The sequence below is a fragment of the Anarrhichthys ocellatus genome, unplaced genomic scaffold (genome assembly GCF_004355925.1).
Source record: "Anarrhichthys ocellatus isolate YVR2014 unplaced genomic scaffold, GSC_Weel_1.0 scaffold9, whole genome shotgun sequence".
NCBI classification, from domain to species: Eukaryota; Metazoa; Chordata; class Actinopteri; order Perciformes; family Anarhichadidae; genus Anarrhichthys; species Anarrhichthys ocellatus.
In genome coordinates this window covers 537599-563714 of record NW_022280039.1, presented here as the reverse complement: position 1 = coordinate 563714, position 26116 = coordinate 537599, and the positions used below count along the sequence as shown (strand labels likewise).

Here is a 26116-nt window from a genome sequence, read left to right as displayed (position 1 = left end):
AAATATTTACAGTTTCATTATGTGGCTTAGATATCTGTTGATGGATTGGCAACACATGTTAAGCCAAATAACACTTTTTGTTGATTGTACTGGTTTCTTTTACACCTCCATCATGAATGCACACTGTACCCTGCAGCAATCTTGTTGTAACATTAAAATTGCTATAATTGCGGAACTACATTGGCTTCGATACTCTCAAAGTATCTCACAGATGCTGCCATAGGTGGTTGCAGCACTTACAGTAAACTCATAGTGTGTGTCAGGAGTCTCTTTGCCCTTCACACTGGGGCCACATATGTTTATAATGTCACTCTGTGCACCAGGGCCTATGGCCGTCTTACGTAACAGTTCCTTAGATCTCCAGAGGATTGGAGGCAGGGGCAGAGAGGATGTGCCATGGGTAAGCTGGGACTTTAGAATATACAACGGAGGCCCACCATGTACTCTGTTGACTTCTCTGCAGGGTTTGAAAGATCGGCAGACGGGGCAGAGGAGAGAAAGAGGGAGACAGAGAGAAAGAAAACAGCTTGAGTTGTACCAGCTGTAATAACTCCAGTGATGAAGAGGACCAGAACAGCATCTGCACCATATCGCTCCACTCCCAGCCTTGCCATCTTTCAAAGTTCGTCCGGACGGCTGAGAAAACGTTTAAGAGAGACCACACATTCTCCCTCTGCTCATCACAAATGTATGTCCCTGCTCCTCTGAGACGAGAGCTATGCTCTGGTGTCTCTGCTCTGCTTCAGCATTGGAAGTGATGAGAGAATCATGCTCACACAATTTGTAGCATCTGCAGAAGTGTGTAATCGTGGGGAGGGTGAACATCAGCTGACTTGGTTTCTTAACTTCTTAGTTACAGATGTTTTTAACACCACGTTAAACACTGTCAAATATAAAATAATTATAATAAATGTGTCTGCAGAATAAATAGTATGTTGAAAAGAAAGAAAGCAAAGAGGAGAGTAATAAATAAAAGAAGTCAAGGTGGAGAATGCAAAGAATGACTTGGCATGCATTATTTGTATGACCCTTTTACATTTAATGGTCTTGCATCAAATGTACATATAAGAAGACAACAGTGTGTGTGAGGGAAGAGTTCAGGCCATTAAAGAGCTCACGGTTGTGCTTGACAACATTTTTTAACTTATGAACGTTAACTTTCATTTGTGTAATTGAAGCCTGATGAAGAGACCATGACACAGACATAATTAAATGGGGTTCATGCCAGAATGAATCAGAGTTAATAGTTAGGCTGCAAGTCATTGGACAATGAATGTGGTGTAAAATATTTTTTATATTTTAAGATTGTGTTTCATTCACTGTCTCTATTGAGAACAAATGCACATCTGATCTTTTTCAAGTGTTTTACCTAAGTTGTTTTATCTTTACTGTCTTGCATTCCTCATAGGAATCACTTTAGTTCTCCATCTATCTAAAACACGTTACTCTGGATAATGATCTGCAGGTTAATTGTCTGGAGTTTTGCTGTATACCTCATCCTCCCAAGGGAGCGGAGGGAGTTTTTCATAAATAATGTGGCTACCGGGAGCCATTATAGAGCTGTGCATGGTGATGGGCTGAGGGGAGGGGGAGTGGTCTTAACCATGTAAGGCTACAATAAAAGGCACTTGTCTGGACCTCTGACGAGCCCAAACTTTCCAGTAGCACCACAGGCGGCTGCTGCACAAAGACAGACAGAAAGAAGAACAGCCAGATGAATAAAAATTTAAACAGAACAAAAGTTGTTCAAGCTAACTTTTGATTCTACTAAAATATTTAAAGATTAGATAACTTCTGTAGTTTAAATTTTGTAACTACAATTTATTTGGAAAAAAAGAGAAAATGACGAGTCTGCTGTGCATCACAATATTCTCCCTGACCCTGGCTGGCAGTGCATTCAGCCAGTTGATGAGCTATCCCCCATTACCAACAGGTAAGATACAAATTCATGTCAAAAGGTTTGATATTCAGGTATGTAGGTGATTGTCTTTTTCTGTTACCATTTTTTAGTGAATGTATGTGTGTTGATGTGCAAGAATATTACTCTGCATGAAGAAAGATAAGAACTGGAGGATGAGCGGCGTAAGGGACCTGAGCAAAGTGGTACCACAGCTCAGGCTTGTGTAACAACGGGGTCTTTGTAGCAGTAGGTAACAGAGGCGTCTCTGGGGTAACACACACACACACACACACACACACGCACACACAGTGTGACTCACCATTGACTGACTGACTTCCTGCATACAGACCACCACAGTATGAACTGGCTGGTGAAAACTGTTAATCACCCTACATTCACAGAGGCTCACCACCCACGCTACTGAATGAAAACCGCACCACTAATACTATTGGCTGTACTCTTAAATTGGGTCGTAAGTGCCTCAGTGGCTGAAACTGGGCTAGTAGTGCTTGTCCCTTTATGGATGCAAAAATAGTCAGGAATTTCCCACGGTAGAGTTTACACCTTTTGTAATTGTTCTGCCATTTTATCAGTTGTTTGTCTTCTTCTTTCTGTGGCAGACAGAAAGCAACAACCTATAGAAAGGCGTTTTATCAGAGATCCCTGCACTCCATCACGATGCTGTTATAATTCAAATTCACACCTGCCAACAGGATGACACACTGAAATGGTTGCTGCAACTGCAAGCTATGAAATACCAGAATAGATCTACTGCTGGAAAAAAAAAAAAAAGCGACAGCAGAAGGCTCTCATGTGTTATATGAGTGATATTTAAAGTGCTTTCAGTAGCCCTGCTAGCTGACTCAGTAGATGTCAAATTATGGGTGGGTCAGCTCTCTCTCTTCCAAGATGCGAGGAAATGGTTTGTCTCTGGGGAGAATAGTTTCACTCTGCTGATGCTGCTTAAGTCAAACATTGGAATTGCTCCCACTAGCCAGTGACGTCACAGGTGTGTGTCTGCGTATGTGTCTGTACACTACATGTACATGTTTATACATGACCTCACTGTCTGCATTACGTAAAAGCATTGGCTAGGCTCAGGCCAGCCATCGAACTGTACAGTATATCTTTTATTGGCCATATGAGCAATGTATTCTGTCTGTTCACTTCCTTATACCTACTGACTCACTCTGGCACTGGGAGCTTTTGGAAGTCCGCCACGGTAACAGGCAGCGTGACAGAAGAAAAGTTAAGATTAATGACCCGAGCTAAACGTATAGAGCCCCATGCTGAACAGCAGCCAAATGACTCTCTCTTTCCCTGTGAGGTAATAGTCTGTTAAGTCTAATGCTCACTGTAGTTGTTGGTTACTGAGGCTTGGCCCCGTTGCTAGGGCTGGGTGGGAAAAAGAGCTCGAGTGGAAAATGGGGCCGGGGGCCGAGTTTAAAATGTGTTTAGGCTAGGAGATGAGATGCTGATGGAGCCAAATTGTGTGCTTTTGCATTTGTGTTAATTCACAAATGACTCTGATGACAGTTTACTATACATGTGTGCTGAGGATGTGTGTTTGCCCATGTGAGCGATTCACACCCACACACTGTCTTTGTGCGTGCATGAGAGCAGCAAAGACTTTATTGGAATTACTTTATAGGAGTTGGCCTTCTGTGTTTGTCCCAGCTGTGCTTGTTAATTATGTCTCCATACTGACACTAGCAGGCCAGCAGCAGAGTACAAAGTGTGCGGTACTGCAAAGCATCTCATATCTAGCTGCTTTGTCAGAGGGTGTGGCACATTGTGGCACACTGAAATAAACATGCAGTGAATGCTCACTGATGATGTCCATCCCTTCATACAGGAGGGATTTGAACCCATTAAACATTTTGTTCATTCAATAATGTAAAGCGCAAATTATGCTAAGGGCTTTAACAGCATAATTACACTGTTGTAGTTTCTGAATATATAAGTCAGAGACAGGGAGAGAGAGAGAGAGAGAGAGAGAGAGAGAGAGAGAGAGAGAGAGGCAGAGTGACAGAGAGACAGGGAGAGAGAAAGAGAGAGAGAGAGAGAACTGCTCAATCATAAACTGGCAGTGGGTCTTGGCTGCAGCTGCGGGGCTTTTTTATTGTCATGCACATGTATTCATTTACTTTGCTGTTTTATAATTCCCAGCTGCACTCCACAAAGATGTCAGATAGAAACAGTAACTGAATTATTTGTCAACCCAACTTATATTAAATGTGACAATTTGGCTCAACCTTTGACCTCAGAGAGACTTATATAAATAGGATGTGGGTGAGGTGCAACAAAGAACAGACAGGCTTCCCTCTTTTCCTGAAAGTCTACGTAAACACAACAGGCTGTTGCTTTATGAGTGTAGTGTACCCCACATGGTCGGGGCCACATTCTCCCGTGGGACATGTCTGCTGGTAACTGCAGGAGCTGGAAAGAGTGTGGAGTTACTTTGCCTGTCTCTCTGTCTGCTACTACTGTCTTGCAGCAACCCTCAAGGTTGCTCCAGTAAGAGTTCTTTATTTTTATTATTGTATTAGGTTAGTATGTATTCAGTAATCCATACCAAGCTTTTCTGAGCATAATGTTGAACACTGGGATGTTCAACATTATGCTCGTCATGCAACTGCTACCATGCAGTGAATTTATGAGGCATGATGATGCTGTGAGTCATTCCTCACTGACAGAACTGGCACACAGACTCTAGTCCAAACTGCTATAAACTTTGCTTTCAAAGATATTAGTAAGTATTAGCATTAGCATATAGGGTGTTTCCTAGCTCGTAGAAAACCTGGCATCTTGTTAACCAGCGAGAGGCGAGTGAGGCTACTGGGTGTGGTGATTGGGTAATAGAATAAGTCTCTGGCACATGAAAAGGTTTGCATCCTAATGAATAAAATGAAGAAAAAAAAATGGAAGGGAGAGTGGCACGAGGTTGGACTGAAGGGTAGATTAGGTCTGTCACCGGTGCTTCTGGTAATTAAATCCTTCTGCAGGAGAGCTCAATACCAATGATCTGAGCACCACTGAACAAAGTCCAGACACGCGTCTACTGTGTGGATAGAATGGAGGATTGGGGTAGTTTAGGCATGGGGTGGATTAGAAGTCATTTCAGTGGGTTGATCAATGCCAGTGGCTTCTATTGTTTCCTGTATTGCCCATGTGGGATACGTTTTCCCCTATCGAGGAGCCAGTGATACAGTATTCCAGTCAGGGCTCTAGTGTTGCTGCTCAAAATGAGGGGCCTCAACACAAATGGTGGCATCCTCAGTAAGAAAGGAGAGACAGACTGGTTTAGACACAGCTCATTCAGATTGAGTAAGTGGGAAGAAAATTAATCAGAAACAGAGCATGGACGTTTTTTGTTTTTTTACATTCAGCACTGAACCAGGACTCTGTCAAAAACAGCATAGTTAGATTAATAGTTATGCCTGCAGAATACTTAAAGCCAAAATGCCAGTTGATTTACTCAGTTACGTAATTACCATATTATCTTACAAGTCCCATGCGTTGCAGAGTTTGACTCCACTTACAAGGTTAATTGTTCAAGGCTTTACCGGTGGTGGTGGGAGTCAGAGCAGGGGTTGTGTACATCCATCCATCTGGTGCTTATTATTGCCTGGCACAGGCGGCCCCTTGCTGGTTGGGGTCCTCTTAACTAAGCAAGCACTGTGAGGTCTGAACATGGAGGTCAGGGAGATTGTGGGAACCCACGGTGAGACACAAATGATCCGCCATTGTGAGTTAAAGGGTGGCCTAGTTTGGACAGGAGTGCAGAGAGGAAAAAAAAAAAAATGATGGCAGCTAGATTCTGTGTCTAGATAACTTTAACTATGTTATCTGTTGACCTTTCCTGTTATTCACATGGTACCTGACATACTATTAACAACACATACATATGCAGATGGAGCGGATGAAAGATTGCTACAGATTAAGATTATATTTTGAGGGTTAATGCTGAAAGTGTTAGGACTAACAAGAGCAGTAAGGAGACTGATTGGCTCCAGAGGCTGAAGATTGGCTGGTGTCCAATACTGTATCTAATAAACCAAACAGGATACACCCAAACTCTTTGATAGTTTTGTGTGAGAAAGCTGTTGTGTGTATGCCCGTGTTGTACAATACATACAAAACACACGTGCCAAAAAATGCTGTGAAAAGGGGAATTTTCCCCCTTTTTTCGTGTTTTCTCATACTGACTGTATCACTTTCATGCCAAGCAAGTCAAGGCAAGCATTCCTGGATGCAATCTTTGGAATCACTGTGTAAAATATAGCTCTAACATAAAATAAACATTACATAACATTTTACGATATAAATGCAAGTATCATAAGATTAATCACCAAACCCGAATAAGGTTCTATACTTTTTTCTTCTTTTCCAGTTATGGTTTTGGCAGACCTAGGTACCAACGTCACCCTGCCCTGCCGGCTCCCTGCTAAAGATGCCTTGGCCTTTGGTAACATTGGCATCCGAGTCAAATGGACCAAAGTGGCAGAAGATGAAGCACTGAATGAGGATGTGCTACTTTCAATGGGATTGCACAAGAAGACCTACGGAAGCTTCGCAGGCCGTGTATTTTTGACGGATGAAGTTGAAGATGCCACCATAACAATCACAGATGTCTCCACAGATGACTCCGGAAAATACCGCTGTGAGATCATCAACGGCATGGTAGACTTCATGGAAGAGGTTACCTTGGATGTGCAAGGTGGTCTCACTGATGGTAAATCCTGTTTGTATATCTATTTAGAAACTCAGCCTAGGGTTGGACCTTAAAAAAAAGTATACCAAAGCATACCAGCTGTGATAACATTAGGAGCTCTATCACCACCAGTCACTTTACATGTATCCCTTTATTGTTAAAAATACATGTAGTTCAAGATTAATCATCTTTCTCAACATTTTTTTTCTAGTTATTGAAAACATCCACATTTCCTTTTCTTGTGGAAAAAGAAAAAGAAAAGATCAGACAGCTTGTTGTGATTCATCCAAACCGCTGTAATGATTCAGCCATGATCACATTTGAACACTGTTCAACATCAGTAAACAGAAACACATTTCGCTTTTTTTCTCCAGTCCATATCCTATTACATTGACTGACTTTTCAGATTTTATAAATCACTAAATCATCTTCCTTTGAAAATATGGCATACAAAGAGTCTTCAAACTGCTTTTCATGCATGTTTGGGTTATTGATATATTCAAACATAGATCCCTGGAACCTTGCACGGTGACACACTAAATCACTGCAGTGGGTTAAAATTCCTCTGCGGAAAAGGGTGGCTCCCACCCATCTTTTGTTGCTAGCTTTTCACGGGTGAAGAATCACACAAATATTAACAATGTGTTACTTTGATACAGCTGCTAGAATTTGCCAAATCGTTTGGTAATCATGAAATACAGTTTAGAATTTATGAAATGAGGTAAAACTTGGTATAAGGAAGGCAGAGAATTTCTGCAATTAAGTCTTTATAATATTTCTCTTGATTTGGATTCACTTTTGAGTAATTCTTTTACTACTTTTTGTTGGATCCATGGAGTTAGAGCAGTTTAGAGTAGCCTGCTTTAATGTTTAGTGCAGCAGATCAGTTTGCAAAATATGATTATTTCTTCCATGCAGAGAGGTAAACAAGCACAAAATTAATGAGTTAGCAATGTCTGGCCTCTGTGGGCATTGTCTCAGCTGATGGACATTCATCATACAACTAAGTGCAGACTGATTGTTGACATATTGTCATACTCATTTTATCTCTTCTTCCTCGCTCAGGTGTTGTGTTCCCATACTCCCCCAGTACGGGCCGCTACAACCTGAACTTCGACAATGCTACACAGGCTTGTCTGGAACAGAATGCTTCCGTCGCCACCTTAGATCAACTGCATCAGGCCTGGAAGGGCGGCCTGGACTGGTGCAATGCTGGCTGGCTGAGTGATGGCACAGTGCATTATCCCATCACCAGAGCCAGAGGGCCTTGCGGTGGCAACAAAGGGCCTGGCCTCATAAGCTATGGAAGTCGCAACAAACAGAAGAGCCGCTTTGACGTTTTCTGCTTTGCTTCTGCACTCAAGGGTGGGTTACTTTTATTTGTATATCCATTTTCTTGATTCACCATTATTTTCATTTATTATTCTTGCAACAGAAAACACATTGCAATTTATGGTTTTGGTAGACCAACCTGTAAAAAGAGTAGGAAATATATTATTTTTTCTGACCATCTGTTTTGTGCTCCCTGCTCAGGACATTTCTATTGGCTGGTCCAGCCCGACAGGCTGACCTTTGACGAGGCTGTGCAGGGATGCCTAGACGATGGGGCAGAGATTGCCAGGGTGGGCCACATATACTCCGCCTGGAAGCTCGAGGGCTTTGATCGCTGCGACGCTGGCTGGTTGGCTGACGGTAGTGTCCGCTACCCCATCTCCAGGCCCCGCAAGAACTGTAGCCCCACAGAAGCTGCAGTGCGCTTTGTTGGATTCCCAGACAAGATGCAAAAGTCTTACGGCGTCTACTGCTACAAAGATGAGTAGTGAGGCGGTAGGTAGGAGTAGGGAAGCCATAACCACCAAAGAGAAGCAACAACGACAACCAATAAAATCAACAATAAAGCCAACAACCTTTGGATCTTAACCAGCATGAGCTCGATACCTTTCTGAAACTGTGATAACACTCTTTTAACTGCTAAAGAAACAAATACCGTACGTCTTACTTCCATATGTAATGAATGAAAAAATATTTTGTAGCCAGTAAAATTTCTTTTTTTCTAACTTTAATTGTAGACAGACTGTTGAATAAAAGGCAATAGTGCTAATGTATGAGTGATGTGATAGATACAAGAACTTGATGGTTGTGAAACATGATCTAAGTTAGGTTTGTCCTCCACAGAGCGATTAGATGTGTGAAGATTAAGAGCATTCAACCTCATGTGCAGATAATATTTGCAACTTTAGGACCAGAGGGATGTGATATGTTACCCATTTACCAAGCATCCCATCAGTGAAAGATCTTAGATTGATAAGAGTCATGAACATGACTACCACTGTTGAGCTGTGGCTACATACGTACATGTTATATTATGTATTCAACGGGGTCCCTCTCTAATCAGAGTTAAAGCTCTTTTTCCCACGTTTTTCAACCTGAGGAGTAGTGATCAACATGACTGAATGTAAATGTCTCGATGGACTGTGACATATTCTGCATTGATAGCTCCTGTTAGACCAAACCCCCATTACACTTTCATATACAGTCTTAGTAATGTATGTGGTATGTTTGTTTTAACAAAATGTTTTTTTTTTTTTACATGTTTATAATTTTTTAAAGTCAAAAACAGATTCTGTCAGATTTTTTTGTGAAGTGTAGTTTTTAGAAAATACAAAACGACAAGATTTCCGCCAGACAATGCAGAAGACGTATACATCTTCCCCTTTTGCCCTGAACACAACCTTTTAACAAAAAGATTCCCTGATTGTCTAAGAGTTGTAGCAATTCCCCATGGTAGCTACAATTACAACTAACAAATGCTGAAATCCACCTTGACTGAGAAGACAGTTTCACAAATTCTCACTGAGGTTTTGAGCTATTAAAAAGGCACATTTCCACTCGGACTCTACTGTTTTAAAGGCCTGAGTAATACTGACGATCACTCATAAAGAACGATTAATTGATAGTCATGCTCTAGGGATTAGATCTGAATAAATGTTTGAGAATAAAGAATCAAAACCAACAAAAAAAAGAAATCATAAAAGTGTCCAACGGACCACAGAGAGCATGTTTTGGACATACAGAGCTGGTAAACTGGTTTGCCAGATGATAGCACCCTTTTTTTGGTACTGATTTGATATTTTATGGTTTACTTTTTCTGACCCTGGGCACTGACATATGGTACTTACTGTAGGTTACATGTGGTCATATGGTGATACATTGTTTGTAAAAGCAAAACTTAAAAATATCTCACACTTGCGCATATGTATACACACAAAGAGGTGAAGGTATTTTTGTATCTTATCGGCATGTACCTTTTTCAACAAAGCAGTTTGAAATAAAGAATACGACTTTTAAATCAATTTGTGTAACCATCCCTTTTTTCGACAATGAACATTTGTTTTCCACATTAACCCAATCAACATGCATTATGTGAAGATATAGAGGTTTACGCAGAGATTTAAACAGTATTGTTAAAGCTGCCAGATTAGGGGCCATGTATCTGGCATGAACCCATGTCGGGGCGAGGATTTAAGATTAGACTCTCCTCACATTTATTTATTCTTTGGCATTTTTTTATTCAGTGCCGGCTGCCAGCACACAACTAAGGAAAACAAAAGGGAACAGTTTCACAGTTCTTGTGCAAATGCATGGGAATGGGGTCAGATTTAAGTTGATACAGCAGTGAAATGTAAATGTGTGTGATAAAAGGTCCATTGAAGCAAGCTTTTTGTTCTGTGGATGCTGAGGCAGATTGTAACAGAAGAAACAAAGAGATTGTGCAGAATCTTTCACACTTTTTCAGCATTAAAACAAGTCTAATAATTTTGTTTAATTCTCAATTAAAACCTGAGGAGTAAACTATACTATTACACACTTGAGGTAAATGCACAAAACATTTGTTTCTGCACAAAGTGAGCTTTTCTTTGTTTGTTTATGTTGGAAGCAGACAGTTCAATTCATGAGCAATTGTGAATTGTGGCTCTTGTGGACAACCACCACCTGATTGCTGACTGATTTTGCAGGAGTAATGCTGGACATTTCATTTGGTTGCTAGTATGGTTTCAAACAACGAAATGTTGTGCTGACTTTCAGCAGATCTGATAATGCTACATCCCAAACACTTGGCGCTCACAGTCATCCAGATTAAGTAATAGCAGAGTAATGGATAGTCTGCATCGGACAGATCTATAAGGAGTCTGAAACGCCTGTCAAACCCAAGAACTCAGGAGGAGCCAGATTGGGTTTCCTTACCAAAACAAACCAAGGAAGCCTGTTAAATCCCAGAGAGAACTGGAACGAGAGGTTCCAGGTTTTTCCGCTGATCACCCATGAGACATCTGCAATTCATGAGGCAATAATATATGTTTTACTCTTGCTGGGGCACCTAGGAGCTGCCTTTAATCACTTGTCGAGTCTACTCTAATGTCGGAGTGGGCACCACAGTGGAAACCACAGCAACCCAAACTTATACAAACATTACATCGACTAAATCAATGTTATTACCTTGGTAACGATGCTTTTTGCCATTAGGCAGTGTCAATGACAACTTCAAGTCACTGCTGTGTTAAGTGCCACTCTGGGAATAGTGATGCATTGTAATGTACTCCAAAAGCTTGTATTTACACCAAGGGAATTCATTCCCTTATGCATCGTCATGTAGGCATAACACGTATTTGACATTCAAGACGAGCCAACTACAGTCATGCTTTTGACAAAACAAAACCTGTAGTTTGATGTACTTTTGCAGGTCCACAGTTCTGCACTGTCAGCCATTTCAGTATAAGTGCTCACTTTTCCCTCAAGTTCTTACACGTAATGTTTTACTATAATTCACATTCACTCCTGAATGTCTTGTCTATCCACCAAGAAGCTGCTGGGTTTATCATTAGTTTTTGATGTATATGCAAGACACTGCAATACTTTGAAAATGGGACATTGGTATGATGATGTTCTACAGAGCATGATTGTGAGAATTCAGAATAAATCCCTTACATGATGTTTTGATGAGTTGTGTTGGTGCTTTATGGCTTAGTGTGATAGCACAACCTGCTGGTAAAACCACCGCACTACTTGCTCTATAAAACCAATTACCTCAGTGATACTGTGGTTCTCAAACTTTTTTCAGACATTTCCGACTTTTTGGGGAAGAAGGTCATAATGAAAAAAAAAAACTATTCTCTTATAATAAAATGCCTCTTCAATGATAAACTAAATCCTATTTGATAAGGAAATGTGTATAATAAGGGCTTCAATGAAAATAAACAATACAAAAAATAAAGCCTGCAGTCATTAGGCAAGCACAAACTCTTGCACACATAGCAGTCATGTCTGCCTTGATGCAGGTAACCTAGAGGAAAAGAGTTCTTTGATAGTCACTCCAATTTCAAAATGCCGAGAATCAAGCCAAATCCAAAGACAGCAAAGGAATCTCAAAAGACCAGCTTTTCAGGCAGAATATGCAAAAAAAAAAAGAGGCCTGCATTAAGTCAAGGAAGGATCAAAATGCCCTGAGTGTGCAGTTCCTGACCTCTCTTAAGCCCTAAAGAAAGGGCGTTGCCAAATCCTGATTGGCCAAGAGGGGAAATGCACCAAGCTGCTCTCAATATTTATATAGGAGCCAATCATCACACCCTGCGCAACAAGTGATTTGAATAACTCTCCAATTAACTCAGGGAATGGAGACATTCAGCTAAAATAAATTGGGAAAAGGGTAATGACAGTACCAGAGAATGAGGCACTGCTACAACGTGTCTGGGGTGTAATGTTTCTAAGTGTCTTTTTAATTTGTTAGGTCTCATAATATCAGCTGCCAGAGTTTTCAGACATAAAATATTCCCTGGTCTCTCCTCATCTCCCAACGCATTCATTGTGAACCCAGGAGCAAGATAGGCTTCGTCATATGTTCTTCTTGACTTGTTGTTTGGTTGATTACTGTCACTTCAGCACATTGTCTTGTTTTTTTTTTCATTTCATCCCTACTGACTCTCTGAATGAACACCATTGCTATTGTGAAAACACAATCTGTTAACTGTTCCACCATGAAAAAAGATTCGGACGTCAAAACATTAGTTCTGCGTCACATTTCCTCCCACTCTCGTGCACCTGTCTTGCCTCTGATCACAAACTTTGAGAACTAGTTATGTAAGAGTACCCTCCAATTTCATTCATTCAACCTCTTTATCTCTCTATTCCAATACTGAATCCAGAAACTGTTAAATGGTTACTGTTCCAAAAACACACTATAAAACAGACGATTGGAAGCGATAAGAGGCAACCATAACTTCTGGAGTAAAGCTATAAAACAATTGGGGAACGTGCACAGCACTCAAACAACAGACAGTGTTCCCAACACATTTCCTTAAAAAGTCCAAATTAAGTTAAAGTTTGTTTTATAATATCCATATATTTATTTTATTTCTTTGGTGATTTAAAGAAAAAAAACAAGTTTGATCTCTTTAAAAAAATTCACAAGCATCCCAGACATTCACATTGTAAAATAAAAAGTTATAAATATAAAATTATATTATATGCACACTAAAGCGCACACATAGACATTCACAGGCAGAAAAAACAAACACATTTTTCCATTAAAAAACTGCTGGAGACACACATAACCATCCACATGTACAAAGATTTAGTTAATGTTACAGAACATTATTGCAGCCCTCCATATTCTTTGGTCAACTTCTGTCGTTAAAGATGTCAAAAGGCAAATAAATCCATTGTATATTTCAGCAACTTTTCATCTTCAATGCATTCCATTTAGACAGTCTGTGATTGTGGCTGGTTTCCTGTTGAACATAAAATACAAGTACATGTGGAGCACTCCAGGGACAGATGGCAGCATCATATTTCACCTGCAAGTATAGAACAAGTAAGGAGACAAGAGCAGCTTGAAAATAAATTATATGCATCTGTGCCTAAACAGCCGTTATGTTCAAGTCTTTTTGAGGGTTTCACAAAATGCATTCTCTCAAAGGCTGATTTCAGTTGACCACAATAACAGAGTTAAGTGTCCAGAATAAAAAGCTTTCCCTAGAAAACCATCACAGACTACAGCACAACAGCAACAGATGATAGCAGGACTCTTGTGGTGTGTAATTATGAACAGCATTACAGTTATTGTAAACATGCTGTAGCAACTAATTGTAAGTTATGCACTTAACACACATAGTAAAATGAATGGCTAATTGAGCCACATCTCTCTGCTTTCATTTGAAAATAGTAATGGAAATTGATTTCCATCAGTGGATAAAGGCTTTGTTGGTAAGTACTTAGAGAGCAAACTCTCATATGAAATTGCAAAAAATCACACAAAAGAAATATCAATACGCTTAAAAAATCTCTGTATAGAAATCTATACATGAAAATGTATCTTGACAAAACATCAATGACATCCATTGGCAGGTGGTGATTTGGTAAGATTTGGTATAGTTTCCTCAGACAAAGCTAAGAAACCATAATGATTAGGTGTGAAGACTGGAGAAAGATTATTCACAAAGGTTTACAGTTCTGTAAGTGTGTGATGTATCTACTAATGTACACTATGAGTCCTTTGTATGATCATTCATTGTCACTGATGCCTCCATTTGTGTTCTGATAACTTGGATGTCTTGCCATAGAATAAACATGGTTAAATTTGAGGACTTCATATATATGCATATGCATGCATGCTCATTAAAATGAAGTCCAGCTTAAAACAGCACGACAACATAATGGATTCCTTTACATAATGTAAGCACTATATTTTCACAACAGCTTTTTTCTATGATTAAGGAACACTTATGGTGATTTTAAATAGCACAGTCGGTGTACAGAAGTATTGGACAGTCATGGGTGTATTATTATTATTATACGCTAAGGACAAAGAAAAAACATTCGCAGTTTAAAAAAGAATGATGAGTGTACTTTTTGCTTTTCCAGTAGCAAGCTGAAAGTATTTTATCCACATCGGCATTGTGCCCCTTGATAAGAAAAGTCATGAATCAACATCTTTTTAAAAAGGCACTTCAGTCCATCCTAATCCAAAATGTAAGAAAACTACAGGTTGTTCTCTTGGTTTCTATGATGAGTTTCCTCTTGTGCTTTTTCTTGGGGAATCCTTTTCCTCTTTCCACACAAGCATCAGCTATGTGTTCTCGTCTCGGGTAAGCTGTGCCACGTTTACATAGCAATTACTGTCTCTTCAGCGTATTTTCAGTCCTGTCTCTTCTTCCCCGGTAGCGCTTCTGGTATAAGCGGAAGGCCTCGTCTGGCCATCTCTTGAAGTTGTTGATGCTGTAGAGACTATTGTGTTGATGTCTTCTAATATAGGTCCTCTGATAGCGCGATGCTGTTAGACAAAAATCATGTATTAGCTCTAAAACAATTTAAGTGTTTGTTAAAATGTTATACAGTGACATAAACCCAGAGCAATACTTGTTGTACTTACGGTTCATGCAGGAGATTTTAGGTCTGTCCCATCGTCCATCTCCACGACAACGAATAGTTGGGACGTGCCTCTGAATAAAGCCTGTCTGGCACTGGTATCTCACCAGCGAGTTGATCTGGTACCTCTCAAGCTTCTTACCAAAGGTACGTGCATTCTCCACCAGAGGGGGTTGGTTACAGGCCACTGGGAAGCAGAGGTGCCGATAACATTAAAGTGAGGAATTTGACAGTAGACAGAAGACTTGCATTTTCTCCTTCCTAAACCCATGTATTCAAAGTAAGAGAGTATGTGTCTTACCTGTGCCCTTTTTGCAAGTGTAAGTTAGGTGGTAGTTGCAAGGAACATCGTTCCACTGGCCGTCCTCATGCCATATCATCACGACACAATCCTCACCAGAGGAGAAGAAGCTGTCAGGCTGGTTGGGCCTCCAGTTTTCATATTGCTGAAAAACAAGAGGAGAGCATAAAGAGTAAGACATTATGATGGCTTTGTGTCCTTTAGAGAACCAAAACAATACTAATTCTAACCCTAATATAGATATAGATGCTATGATTTTTTTATTCTATTAATCATTATAACCTATTTTAGGAGCAGCAGTTATCTATTATGTATATTTAGTCTGCTTGATAAAATGCATGACATTGTACTAAAGACACCAGTGGGGTAAAGGTTACCAAATCACCACATGTTTTCTTACTACCACTCATCTCCTTCCATAGAAGTGATCCCAAAAATAGAGATCCTGTGCTGTTTAAGCAGCAGTTTCCCATCACTGTGATTTTAATCAATGGCCACAAGAGAGAGCAACTGTATGTTTCTGGGAGACAACTTAAACTGAGCAACCTAGTGACTTCATCATAGTTCAGCTCTGAGGGACACTTGCCGGGTCTATTTAACTAACACGAGGCACAGAAACCAACACATTTACAAATAGGCATGTAAACTACATTTAGCCACAGAATGAGCAGCCATAATAGTATTTTTTAACAGGTTTCTAAAAGACAAAAGATTATTAAGGGGCAACAACACACTAACATGTCACTTCCTATCCGAGATATGAACTGAATCCAGTAGACCCTACGGGTACTTGATTAGAGGTCTTCATCATAATGGAAACCTAAGTGTTATTACATCACACGGGCTGCATGCCTCGCATTACAAGTGTAATTCTGCAGGCACAAAAATCCATAAAAACACAGATGTTCATCTACACATTAACACCGTATACACACAGCTGTAGTGCTGTGGGGCATCGAACCGGGAGTTGATGCTACCTGCAGTCTTTCAGCACATTTTAGGTTCAAACGGCCTCTTCAAAGCTGTGACCCCCCCCCCAACTCCACCAATCATGCCCTGAGGCTCTGCTACTCTGTCATTATGGTGAAAAAACACACATTGACTTCCTGCTCAGCTCACTTCAAGTTAACAAATGGGTGACCCGTCAACTGAACAGCAGGCCTGCATCCTTCTCAAAATAATCAAACTAACTTTGATCACCCCCACACACAGACAACCCCAGCTTGGGTGTTTCAGTGCCCTGATACATTTTCTTGAAATGTTTCCAAATATCAATACAGTTATTCATATGTAGTCTTATATACTATACTTATATCCGCAGGAGGTGACCACCCACCCAGACCCCCTGGGCTGCTTCTATCCAGTGTTTCTCTCTTTCTGCAGCCGAGCACAGGTGCTGTCCATCTGTGTGTCTGCCTGCCTGGTGGCCCTTGCCCCCGGGTGGCTGTTTGAGGGCCGGGCCTTCTGATGTGTGTGGGGGTTGAAGGGGGACCATACCTGTCTACGCCTGCCAAACTCCCCTCTACACAGTGTCACCAACACCCTCATCACCCCTCAATCTCTCAGCTGAGCAAGGGTCTCTATAGGCGGCCTGTGCTTATCTTTTTACCCTCAGGCCCTTATCTCTGGTCGTGGAGGATTATCTTTGAAGTGAGTGAATGATCTATCTGTACGACACGGATGCACACAGTAATTTGCAACTTTCCTATCTGGTGAGCGGGATCTTACGCAGCTACAATCACTACACCAAACACGCTCCCACTTGTGTGCTAGCGTGCAGCGTGCTTTTCCCTCCCTTGCCTACTCTTTTACATTGGTTTGTCAACTGCTTGCATTGTTGCAGCTGTTGGTTTTCTGTCACTGCACTCACACTGACTAAAAGGTGGTGCCTTACAGTATATGCTACATCAAATTTATTACCAGAGCAGTCACCCACCAGGGTGTAGCGGTATGAGGCAGAGGCGAGTACGTCATGAGAAAGTCACCACAGCCCCTAAAAAGAATGACTCTCCCTAGATGACTGTATGTGTCATCGATATCTTTTCCAAATATTGATATTGTCTCTGAGCCACGTTCCTTGAGACAAAAATATGTGAGAAAGCAACCGATCTTACCACAGGGCTGCTGTCAGTCCAGCGGAAGTCATTGTCAAACATCTTATCATTCAGGCCAATCCACTGGTAGTCCTGTCCAAGACCTGCCATACAGGGTAGAATGAAAAACAGCAGATTATGTTTCTCTGTTGCCATATCTCCTTTTTAGGACTCTTTGGTTACAGTAAGTGCAAAAGGGAAGGCAAAGATAGCGATGGCTTTTATTATGCTGGAATCTTTTTCCTGCATTTACTGTACAGCTACATTACTGTGGTGGATGTGGGTTTGAAGGAGATTTTGTTTTGCTTCAATCTTACAGTATCGTGTAGGCTTCATAAAGTAGGACTTTGAATAGGTTTTAGTACTTAACGATTGACTGCAACTGTTAGCTTCAACTTACGGTTGACAAACTGTTGCTCCTCGTGGGAGAGGATGCTGCTGAGATGAGCACCCTGCATTCGACACTCTCTCTCGGCTGTGTCCCAGTTTCTTCTGTGGGGGAAGTACTTGTAGCAGTGGCCCTGGAACTTATGCCAGCCATAGTCACATGTGTCTGTATCTGGTGGGAGAGAAGGAAAGAGTGAATGAGGTATTCAGGACAAACAGTTTTGCAACAGATCGCCAGACATTAAATACATCAACATTAACAGTGACAACTAATTTTTACTTCCATCCATGAATCTATTTAACTCACTAACTTATTCATGACATAATATATTCTACTGCCTACACAGTACTCTTAACAACTGAGTATACTGACCCTTTAGGTCTGCTGACCACTGTTTCTAATCAAGATGGAAGAGGAACAACATGAATGATTAGTTCTTACAACCCCTAACAGCGCCACTATAAGGACGTGGAGGCAAAACCACAAATAGCTGCCAATTACTACCAAAAGGTGTGATAACAGTGGTAAACCAGATGTTTCTACTTCAAAAGTATTCATAAATGGAAAAAAAAAAGCTGTGAATTAAGATTCCAAATTATAGTCGGGTAAAATAATGGAGCAAGGGCTATGCAGTCGCAAACAGGTCACATTTACGTCAAACCCAGAAACTCCAGGTGATGAGATTTAAAATGAATTTGGAATAAGGTGAGGAGTTAAAATGGATATAGATTTTCATATTATTTCACCAAAGATTGGAGTTATTTTCTCCATCACACCTTAATACCATCCTCATCTTGAACCTACTGATGATATGTGTCCCAACATATGCTGCAGCAACTCAGTTTACTGTCTGTGCCTCTCTCCCCTCCTCAATCCAACTTCCAAACAGACAGGGTTGTTCCTCTTCAAGCTGCTTTTTCTCTCTTTCTCCTGCCAAAACTTTCTAAGACAGCAGCTCTGTCTGAGTACAGTGAATGGGTGTGATTCACTGTTGAGTGATCCCGAAAACAAATAAGGGTGTAGACTCTGGTCAAGAGAGATCAGCCAAGACAGATGATGCCCTGGGTTCAACACACTTGGGAGGAAAATAGGCACACTAATGTAAAAGTATGTGATATGGGAACTTCAGAATAAATTAGGCATCAAGCAACTATATTACATAAGACTCAGTCTTGTGTGGATAAACGTGGTTTCCCAGGGTGTACCCAGGAACGTCATGTCTAGTCTAATCGTATTGTCCTAGATGGAAACATCAAGAAGTGACTTGATGTGTAGCACACCTGTGTTGTAGTGTACACCTCATCTGACCTGGCGCAGAGAAATCAATGTCTGAAAAAGGTTATGTTGAAAATGAGTCAACTGTCTCTGTGTCTGTGGAAACTCAAGCTCGAGGGTGGTCGAAGTATTATCAGACTTCACAGACCGTGAGGCAATGCTAAAAACAGACTGTAAATTGAGATGATGACATAAATATGCTGTTTATGACAGATAACGCCCTGGAGAAACCTAAGGCAATTCTCTCTAGTTTTTGAATGACTCATACTCTATTTTGTCTTGTGTATTTCCCAGAGACTCAGGTGAATGATTCAGTTAATTGTCTAAACGCATTACCAAATGCAAGATCTGCCTATGAGGTTACAATTGTTACAATTGAATCTAGGCAGTTTAGATGGATGGTTGGAACCATTTGAAACACTAATGAAAAACATTTGTTAATCTGAAACAGAATACTCAAATTAACCACAAACTTACCTTCCTCACAATACAGCCCACAGTAGCTTGGGAGGCACACACATGTAAAGGAAGCCAGCCTATCAACACATGTGCCTCCATTGCGGCAAGGATTTGACTGGCACTCGTCAAAATCTACAAAGAAACAAAAGGCAAAAAAGTAGTCGCCATGACATTAAAACCACTTTTAAGATTAATTTGTTGCATCCTCTGTGAAAGTTAAGGCAGTAAGATATCATGAGAGGAATTATTGATATCATCCTACCTGTTTCACACCGATTACCACTGTAACCTGGAGCACAGCGACATGTATAGATGCTGCCACTCTTGTAGCAGGCTCCTCCATTGAGACAAATATTTTCTGTACACGAGTGAACTCCTGTTAAGACATAAAAAAGCAAGATAAAAGTTGTGTTTAAAGGAAATTTTTCCAGATTTTACATATTTTGTTGTATTCCATTGAAACAATTTGAAAAAGCATACCTGGAATTTCAACAGTCTCGCCAACGACGGTTTGCTCCAAATCGAGTTCCGTGTCAGTTTCCTGCCCTCTTATTGGTGGTTCTTCTCCAATGTGTGGTTTGTCAATGTCCAGTTTGTCATCCTCTTCAGAAAAAGCTGATGGAGTGGTGGTTATGGATGCAACTAAAACTGGCCAGCTTTGTGTTTGAGCTGGTGTCATTGTTGTGAACTCTGTATGGGTCCTTGTGGGAATTTCAGTGTGAGGAGTGACAACTCCCTCAATTTTGTCCACAACATCCTCTTTCTCAGATGTTCTATCAACACTAGTTGACACCATCTTTGAAGCTGGGGTAGCATCAACCTTGAATACAGTCTGGATTTCATCTGGGGGCAGAGACTGTTCCTCCGTACTGTCGATCTTTGGTTTCTCAGTAGTCATCATCTCACCAGACACACTCTCAGAACTGCCGGATCCACTTTCAGCCCCAGTGCTAATGATGGAGGGGGACTTAGTTGAGGCAGACAGAAGCTCAGAGGTGACGTCCTCAACTTCACCACCAACAGTGCTTACTGTGACCATGCTTTCTTCTGAGCTGTGGGTGCTTTCTGAACCACTCTCAGAACTAGACAAGGATACTACACTAACAGGAGCTGAGGTAGAAGGCAAGAAGGTGACCGCTGCTGCTACTACAGGTGATTTGGTTGCATTTTCTTCTAGGCTACTTTCAGTACTGCTCAGTGAGTCAACAGGCCGACTCTCAGATGTTTGAGAAACAGGTGGTGTAGTAATCAGAACTGTTCCTGGAACTGCTTCAACTAGGTCTGGTGTGTCATAATCTGGGGTCGAATCTATATTGTCATATATATTCTCTTTAGAACCATCTGGGGATGGTTCAATCTTTGCACCACTTGAAACCCAGTCAACAGCTGTTTCAACTGTCCTGCTGGCTTCAGCAACTGAAGAAGACGCTGTGAGCACAGTTGTTGATCCTGTAATCGGTCCTGAGGTTTGTTCATATGTAGATGATTCTGGCTTATCTGTTTGGGTGTTTGTCATCTCAGGTGATAACGTGCTGGTGATGATACCCAACTCACCAATACTGGACAGGGTTGAAAAAGCTGGAGTGACAGAGTCTGAATTAATGATAGTTGTTGTATTGTCACCTGAACCTTCTTCTTCTGTTAAAATGCCAATACTTCTTTCTGTTGATACAGGGATCTTGTCACTCTCTGATGATGTTGTTTCATAACTTGAAGCCTTTTTATCTGTTGAAGTGTCTGTCTCAAGTGACACTGCAGTTGATTTATCAGTGGCAGAGGTGGAAGTTGTAGTCCATCTACTGTCTGCTGTCACCATTTTGGGTGATGCTGTTGAGGCCACTTGATCAGTAACATCTGAAATGGAAGTCATCAAAGGAGTCTCAGTGCTGAACAGTGAAGATGCAGTTGAAAATGAAATATTTTTTGTTTGCATTGAAAGTGAAGAAGCTGTTGCCTCTAGAGTTTGTTCCACTGAGCTTGAGTCTGTAGAAGATGCTGTCGCAACAGCAGTTTCTTCTTCAGGTTTTGCAGATCTGTCGGTTGCAAGTTTTGGACTTGTATTTTCAACCCCAGCAGGCACTGTCCCTTTAGAACTGATTGTTTCATCTGTAGGACGTGAAGTTATTGCAGCATCAGTGGATGCTTGAGCTGTCTTATCTTCCAGTGACGTAGCTGTAACTGCAGTATGGGGAGTACCTTTAGGAGATGGTGTGACAGTTGGCTTCTCTGTGCTATAAAGACTGGAAGCAGCCTTTGATACTGCAATTTCAGTTCTGCTGGTGGCAGGTTCAGGTGAGGTAACTGAAAATGTTACCGGTTTGGCCTTCCCTGTTGAAGTTGTCAGTGTACCAGAGGTTTGATCACTTGAAGTGTCTGTATCAGTAATGGTTATTACTTCTGTGTCAGGCGGTTTCACTGTGCTATAGAGAGAAGATGAAGCACTTGTTGTTGACTTTGCAAACTCTCCTGTGGCAGTTCCAGTTGAGGTTGGTGAGGAGATATACTCTGCTTTACTCGTAGATTTCACTGTGCCAGGGTCAGTAACTAAAGGTACAGTGGTTTGCGTGGAAATGGTTGAACCTAAGGTTTCATCTGTTGTGTCATAACTTGTGGCTGTAATAGCTGTGGGTAAGGAGGTAATGGGTTTTAATTTTTCAATTGTGCTGATCATATACTCTTCACTGGACACCGGAGCAACTGAGATTCTGTCTGTTATTTCGGTTAAAGTTTGAGGTGGCAAGGATGAGGAAGCTGCGATCTCAGTTATAGACTCAGTGACATTATTGCCTGATAAATCCTCTTCCACCAGCTCCAGAACTGGTTTGATATGAGTCCCAATAGAGAAAACTGTATGCGGTGTAGTTAAACCATATGTTTCTTCAGAGCTTGACTTTGTTGACAGAGTAGTAGCTGGGGTGGACTGTGGTGCAGATGTAACTGTCTCTTCACCAGATGTCAGAATACTTGACACACCTTCTACGGTTGATGGTTTTGAAGTAGGCGGTAAATATTCAGAAGATGTTGAGGCTAATGGCAAATCATTGGTTGAGGTTGCATGTACATTTTCTGGTTTAGGAGTAAAGAAGGTGGCCCTATCAGTCCCTGAACCCTCTGATTCTTCTGTTACCTCCAACCTTTGTGTCATTGTAACTGGTGTGACACCTCCAGCTTCCTCTGTCTGGATGGTTGGGTAAAATGAAGAAGAGGGAACTATGGAGATAGTATCTGCATCAATGATTTTAGCATCTTTGGTGATACGCTCAGGAGTGATGCTGCCTTCCTTCATATTGTCTGTTACTGTAGAGAACAACTCATCTTCATCTTTTGCATCCTCTGTGAATATGATGGTTGTGCTGGTTGATGGTTTTGACACATGCAAAACTATGGTAGGTGTTTGTTCAGTTAGGTCAGTCTTGGAGTGGCTGCTGCTGGGAGTAATGATCACGACCTGTTGGTCTGTAATTCTATGATATATAATGGAGGGAACAGGGGAGGACATTGATGTGAATCCATCTGGCTTATGTTCACTGCTAGAGCTTACTGTGGTGAAGTCAACTGTAGAGTGATCACTAACTGAAGCTCCAATTGTATGGGGAGACATAGTTGTATAGGAGGATTGTGTTATGTGCTCAGCTACAGTAAATGTATCTTTCCCAATGCTAGAAACAGGAGGCTCTGTAGCTTCAGAAGTGATGGAGCTGTGTGTATCTGGAGTAATTTCAACCTCCTGTGAGGAAACCTGCTCATCAGAGGTTGGTGTGACTGACACAAAGGTTTCGTTTTCACCTGTTGCTTCTCCAAATGTGACGCTGTCCATCAATGATGGCTTTGAGGTAAACATCTCAGTGGTTTGGTCACCAGAACTCTCTCCCTCAGTCAAAGTAAAGGCTGAACTTGGTGGTGATTCATCAGTTGCAGATACAGACACGTTAACCGACTGGGCAGATGTGACAGCATATACTGTTGTTATGTTTAGCTTCTCTGTGCTGTAGAGAGAGGAAGCTGGAGTTACAGCAGGTTTTGGAATATCAGATGGTCCACTTTCATGCAATACTGTTGTTGTTTTAGGTTTCTTTGTGCTGAACAGGGAAGAGGTTGTACTCTTTATCTCTTTATCTTCAATATCCGATAAAGCTGAAGATGCAACCAAAGTGACAGCAGGAGACTCTGTGTTGTAAACAGTTGAAGATGAAGTCTGAGGAAACATTTCAGCTGAGCTTTTCTGAACTGTTGTCATGTCCATTTCAGGGGACATTGCTGTTGGATTATCAGTGCTGTGAAGAGAAGAAGCGGCAGTAGGTTTTTGTGTTATGACATTGTCAATGGACAGATCTGTTGTTTGGTCACGTGATCCCTCCTCAGTGATAGCAACATCACTAGATGACGACATCATTTCTGTTGTAGCTGCTACAGCAGTGGGCATCACAGGAGAACTTGTGAGTCGTTTAAATGTAGTTGATCCGACGGAACGGTCAACAACTGAACTTTCACCCTCTACTACAGAGTCATCTGGGAAGCCACTGCCCTGCTCAGTATTGTAAATCTCAGTGCTTGTCATGTGTGGTGATTGGGTTGATGACATAAATTCCTTAGTAAGCTGTGTACTGGAGTGGGTCGAGGATGCAACACTTAACATGTCAGATGTTCGCTCAGTGTCATCAATTTCGGTTTCATCTGTGGCCACAGTAACTTCTTCCTGGGGTTTTGATGTAGTCTCAATGGATACCACTTCACCAGATCCATCTGAACTTGACTCCTCCTCATCAGCTGAGCCCCCAGAGGTCTCCATGTCAATAAAAGTAGAGGTTTCCTTTGAGGTATACACAGTGACACTGGGGATTGCCAAGGGTTGAGAGGTTTCAAAGGTATAAGGGCTTGTTGTGACTGTCGTAAATTCTCTGTCACTTGAACTTCTCTCCTCAATAAATGTGGTTGTAACTAATGGTCTAAATGTGGTTATTGCTAAGGTTGTTTGTTCCACAGAGGATTGATCAGACGCAGTTGGTGTTTCTAAGGGAGTTTCATCTGTGGATGCAGATGTGTCATCTCCTGAGCTCTCTACATCAGTAAAATCACCAATTCCTGACTCAGATACTGATGCTGGCACTGCCTCAATTGTGGAAGAAAACTGGGGAGCATCTGTAGACTCATCTGTCATGAACTGTGGGATGGTTTGGGTTGATGATTCAACACCAGGCTGTGATGTGCGCTGACTCTCAGCTATCTGACTTCCATCTGTTGCTGTAGAGAATGGGAATTTGTTTTGAGATTCGCCGGAGGCAGTTGGTGGCATAGGTGTTGGTTTCTCAGTGGGAGAAGGCGAAAGAGGTTCCTTGGTAAACATGTATGGAGTTTGGTTTATAGTACTTTCAGTAGTTGTGATCGCAGAGTCTGTTTCAAAATATACAGATTGCTTTTCTGTGCTTTTTTCTATGTCAGCTGATATTGGTCTCTTAGTACTGTAAAAAGAAGAAGCTGCAATAACAGCAGATTCTGAGCTATCACTTCTTCCAGTTGCAAGTGATGCTGTTGTTACTGCTGGTTTCTCTGTGCTGAACATTGAAGAGAAGGTGGTTGATGTTTTACCAGCAACTTTGGTGGTTTGATCAATAAACTCAGTGTCATCAATGATAGGGATGGATGGCTTTGTGGAAATTGGAGATACAGTTGCTGTTTGCTGTGAGCTGCCAATCACTATAGCTGAGAGGCTGCTTGGATTAACTGTTTGGATGATAATTGGCAAAAACAAGGCAGATGATCCCTCTGTTAGAATTTCAGTTGTTTGCCGAGTTGGGCTGTTGTCCTCAGTCGAGTTGATTGCAGAAATTGTCTCAAATTCATCAATGATCGGGATGGCGGATGCTTTTTCTGTGCTTTCTGGCTTTTGAGGTTGTATAATGTCTGATATTGACAACAGAGGTGTGGTAACTGTGGTTCCCAGCGTTGTGGACTGTAGGAAATGAGTGCTGGAAAGTGATGGTCCAGTTGTGTCAATTATTCCAACTGCTGTAATGTGTGTCACCTCATCTCCTGAGCGTTCAATGGTTGGCAAAGTAGAACTTGTCTCTGGTGTAGCTGACAATGTCCCAGTTTGACTTGTGGTTACAGGCTCTTGTGTTTCAGGTGACTCTGATCTTGGTTTCTCGGTACTGTAGAGTGATGAAGCTGCAGTAAAAGCTGATTTTAAAGTATCACTTGTTTCACTTTGACGGGAGGCTGTTACTGACGGTGACTCTGTACTCCACAATGAAGAAACAGTAGATGCTGAAATGAGAGAGTCTTGAGTCAAATCTGCAGTGCTCTCTCCAGAACCCTCTGAATCAGTGGTAATGGGGAATGATGCTGTTTCAGGTTTCATTGTTGATCCACTGATGGAAGGACTGGTCTCCACCATTGTAGTTTCACTGCTAATATCTTTATCCTCAGTGTCTGAAACAGCAGATGATGTAACAGGAGAGGTTGTTGTTTGTGCCTCAGTGCTGTAAAGAGACGATTTTGTTGTGACAGATGAGGTCTCGGGGAAGATTTCTTCAGTTTGGCCACCTGAGCCATCTTCATCTGTCGT

At 41.4% G+C, this 26116-nt stretch overlaps 2 protein-coding genes across 2 annotated transcripts in view; one reads left to right on the top strand and one right to left on the bottom strand.

Annotated features, from left to right (window-relative positions):
* The first annotated feature begins 1661 nt into the window (after nt 1–1661).
* On the top strand, nt 1662–9967 carry hapln1a (hyaluronan and proteoglycan link protein 1a). The gene is made up of 4 exons (XM_031849384.1): nt 1662–1933; nt 6294–6635; nt 7680–7979; nt 8148–9967. The coding sequence occupies exons 1-4, from the start codon at nt 1843–1845 to the stop codon at nt 8432–8434; spliced, it is 1020 nt and encodes a 339-aa protein (XP_031705244.1). The 5' UTR covers nt 1662–1842; the 3' UTR covers nt 8435–9967.
* A 3144-nt stretch (nt 9968–13111) lies between these two features.
* Nucleotides 13112–26116, bottom strand: part of LOC116384719 (versican core protein) — a 31416-nt gene continuing 18411 nt past the window's right edge. Inside the window, 8 exon segments of the mRNA XM_031849643.1 lie at nt 13112–14940; nt 15040–15222; nt 15337–15481; nt 17451–17533; nt 17830–17988; nt 19570–19683; nt 19814–19927; nt 20032–26116. The exon segment at nt 20032–26116 is cut by the window's right edge and continues 4 nt beyond it. Of these exon segments, the coding sequence (XP_031705503.1) occupies nt 14783–14940; nt 15040–15222; nt 15337–15481; nt 17451–17533; nt 17830–17988; nt 19570–19683; nt 19814–19927; nt 20032–26116 (7041 nt within the window). The 3' untranslated portion in view covers nt 13112–14782.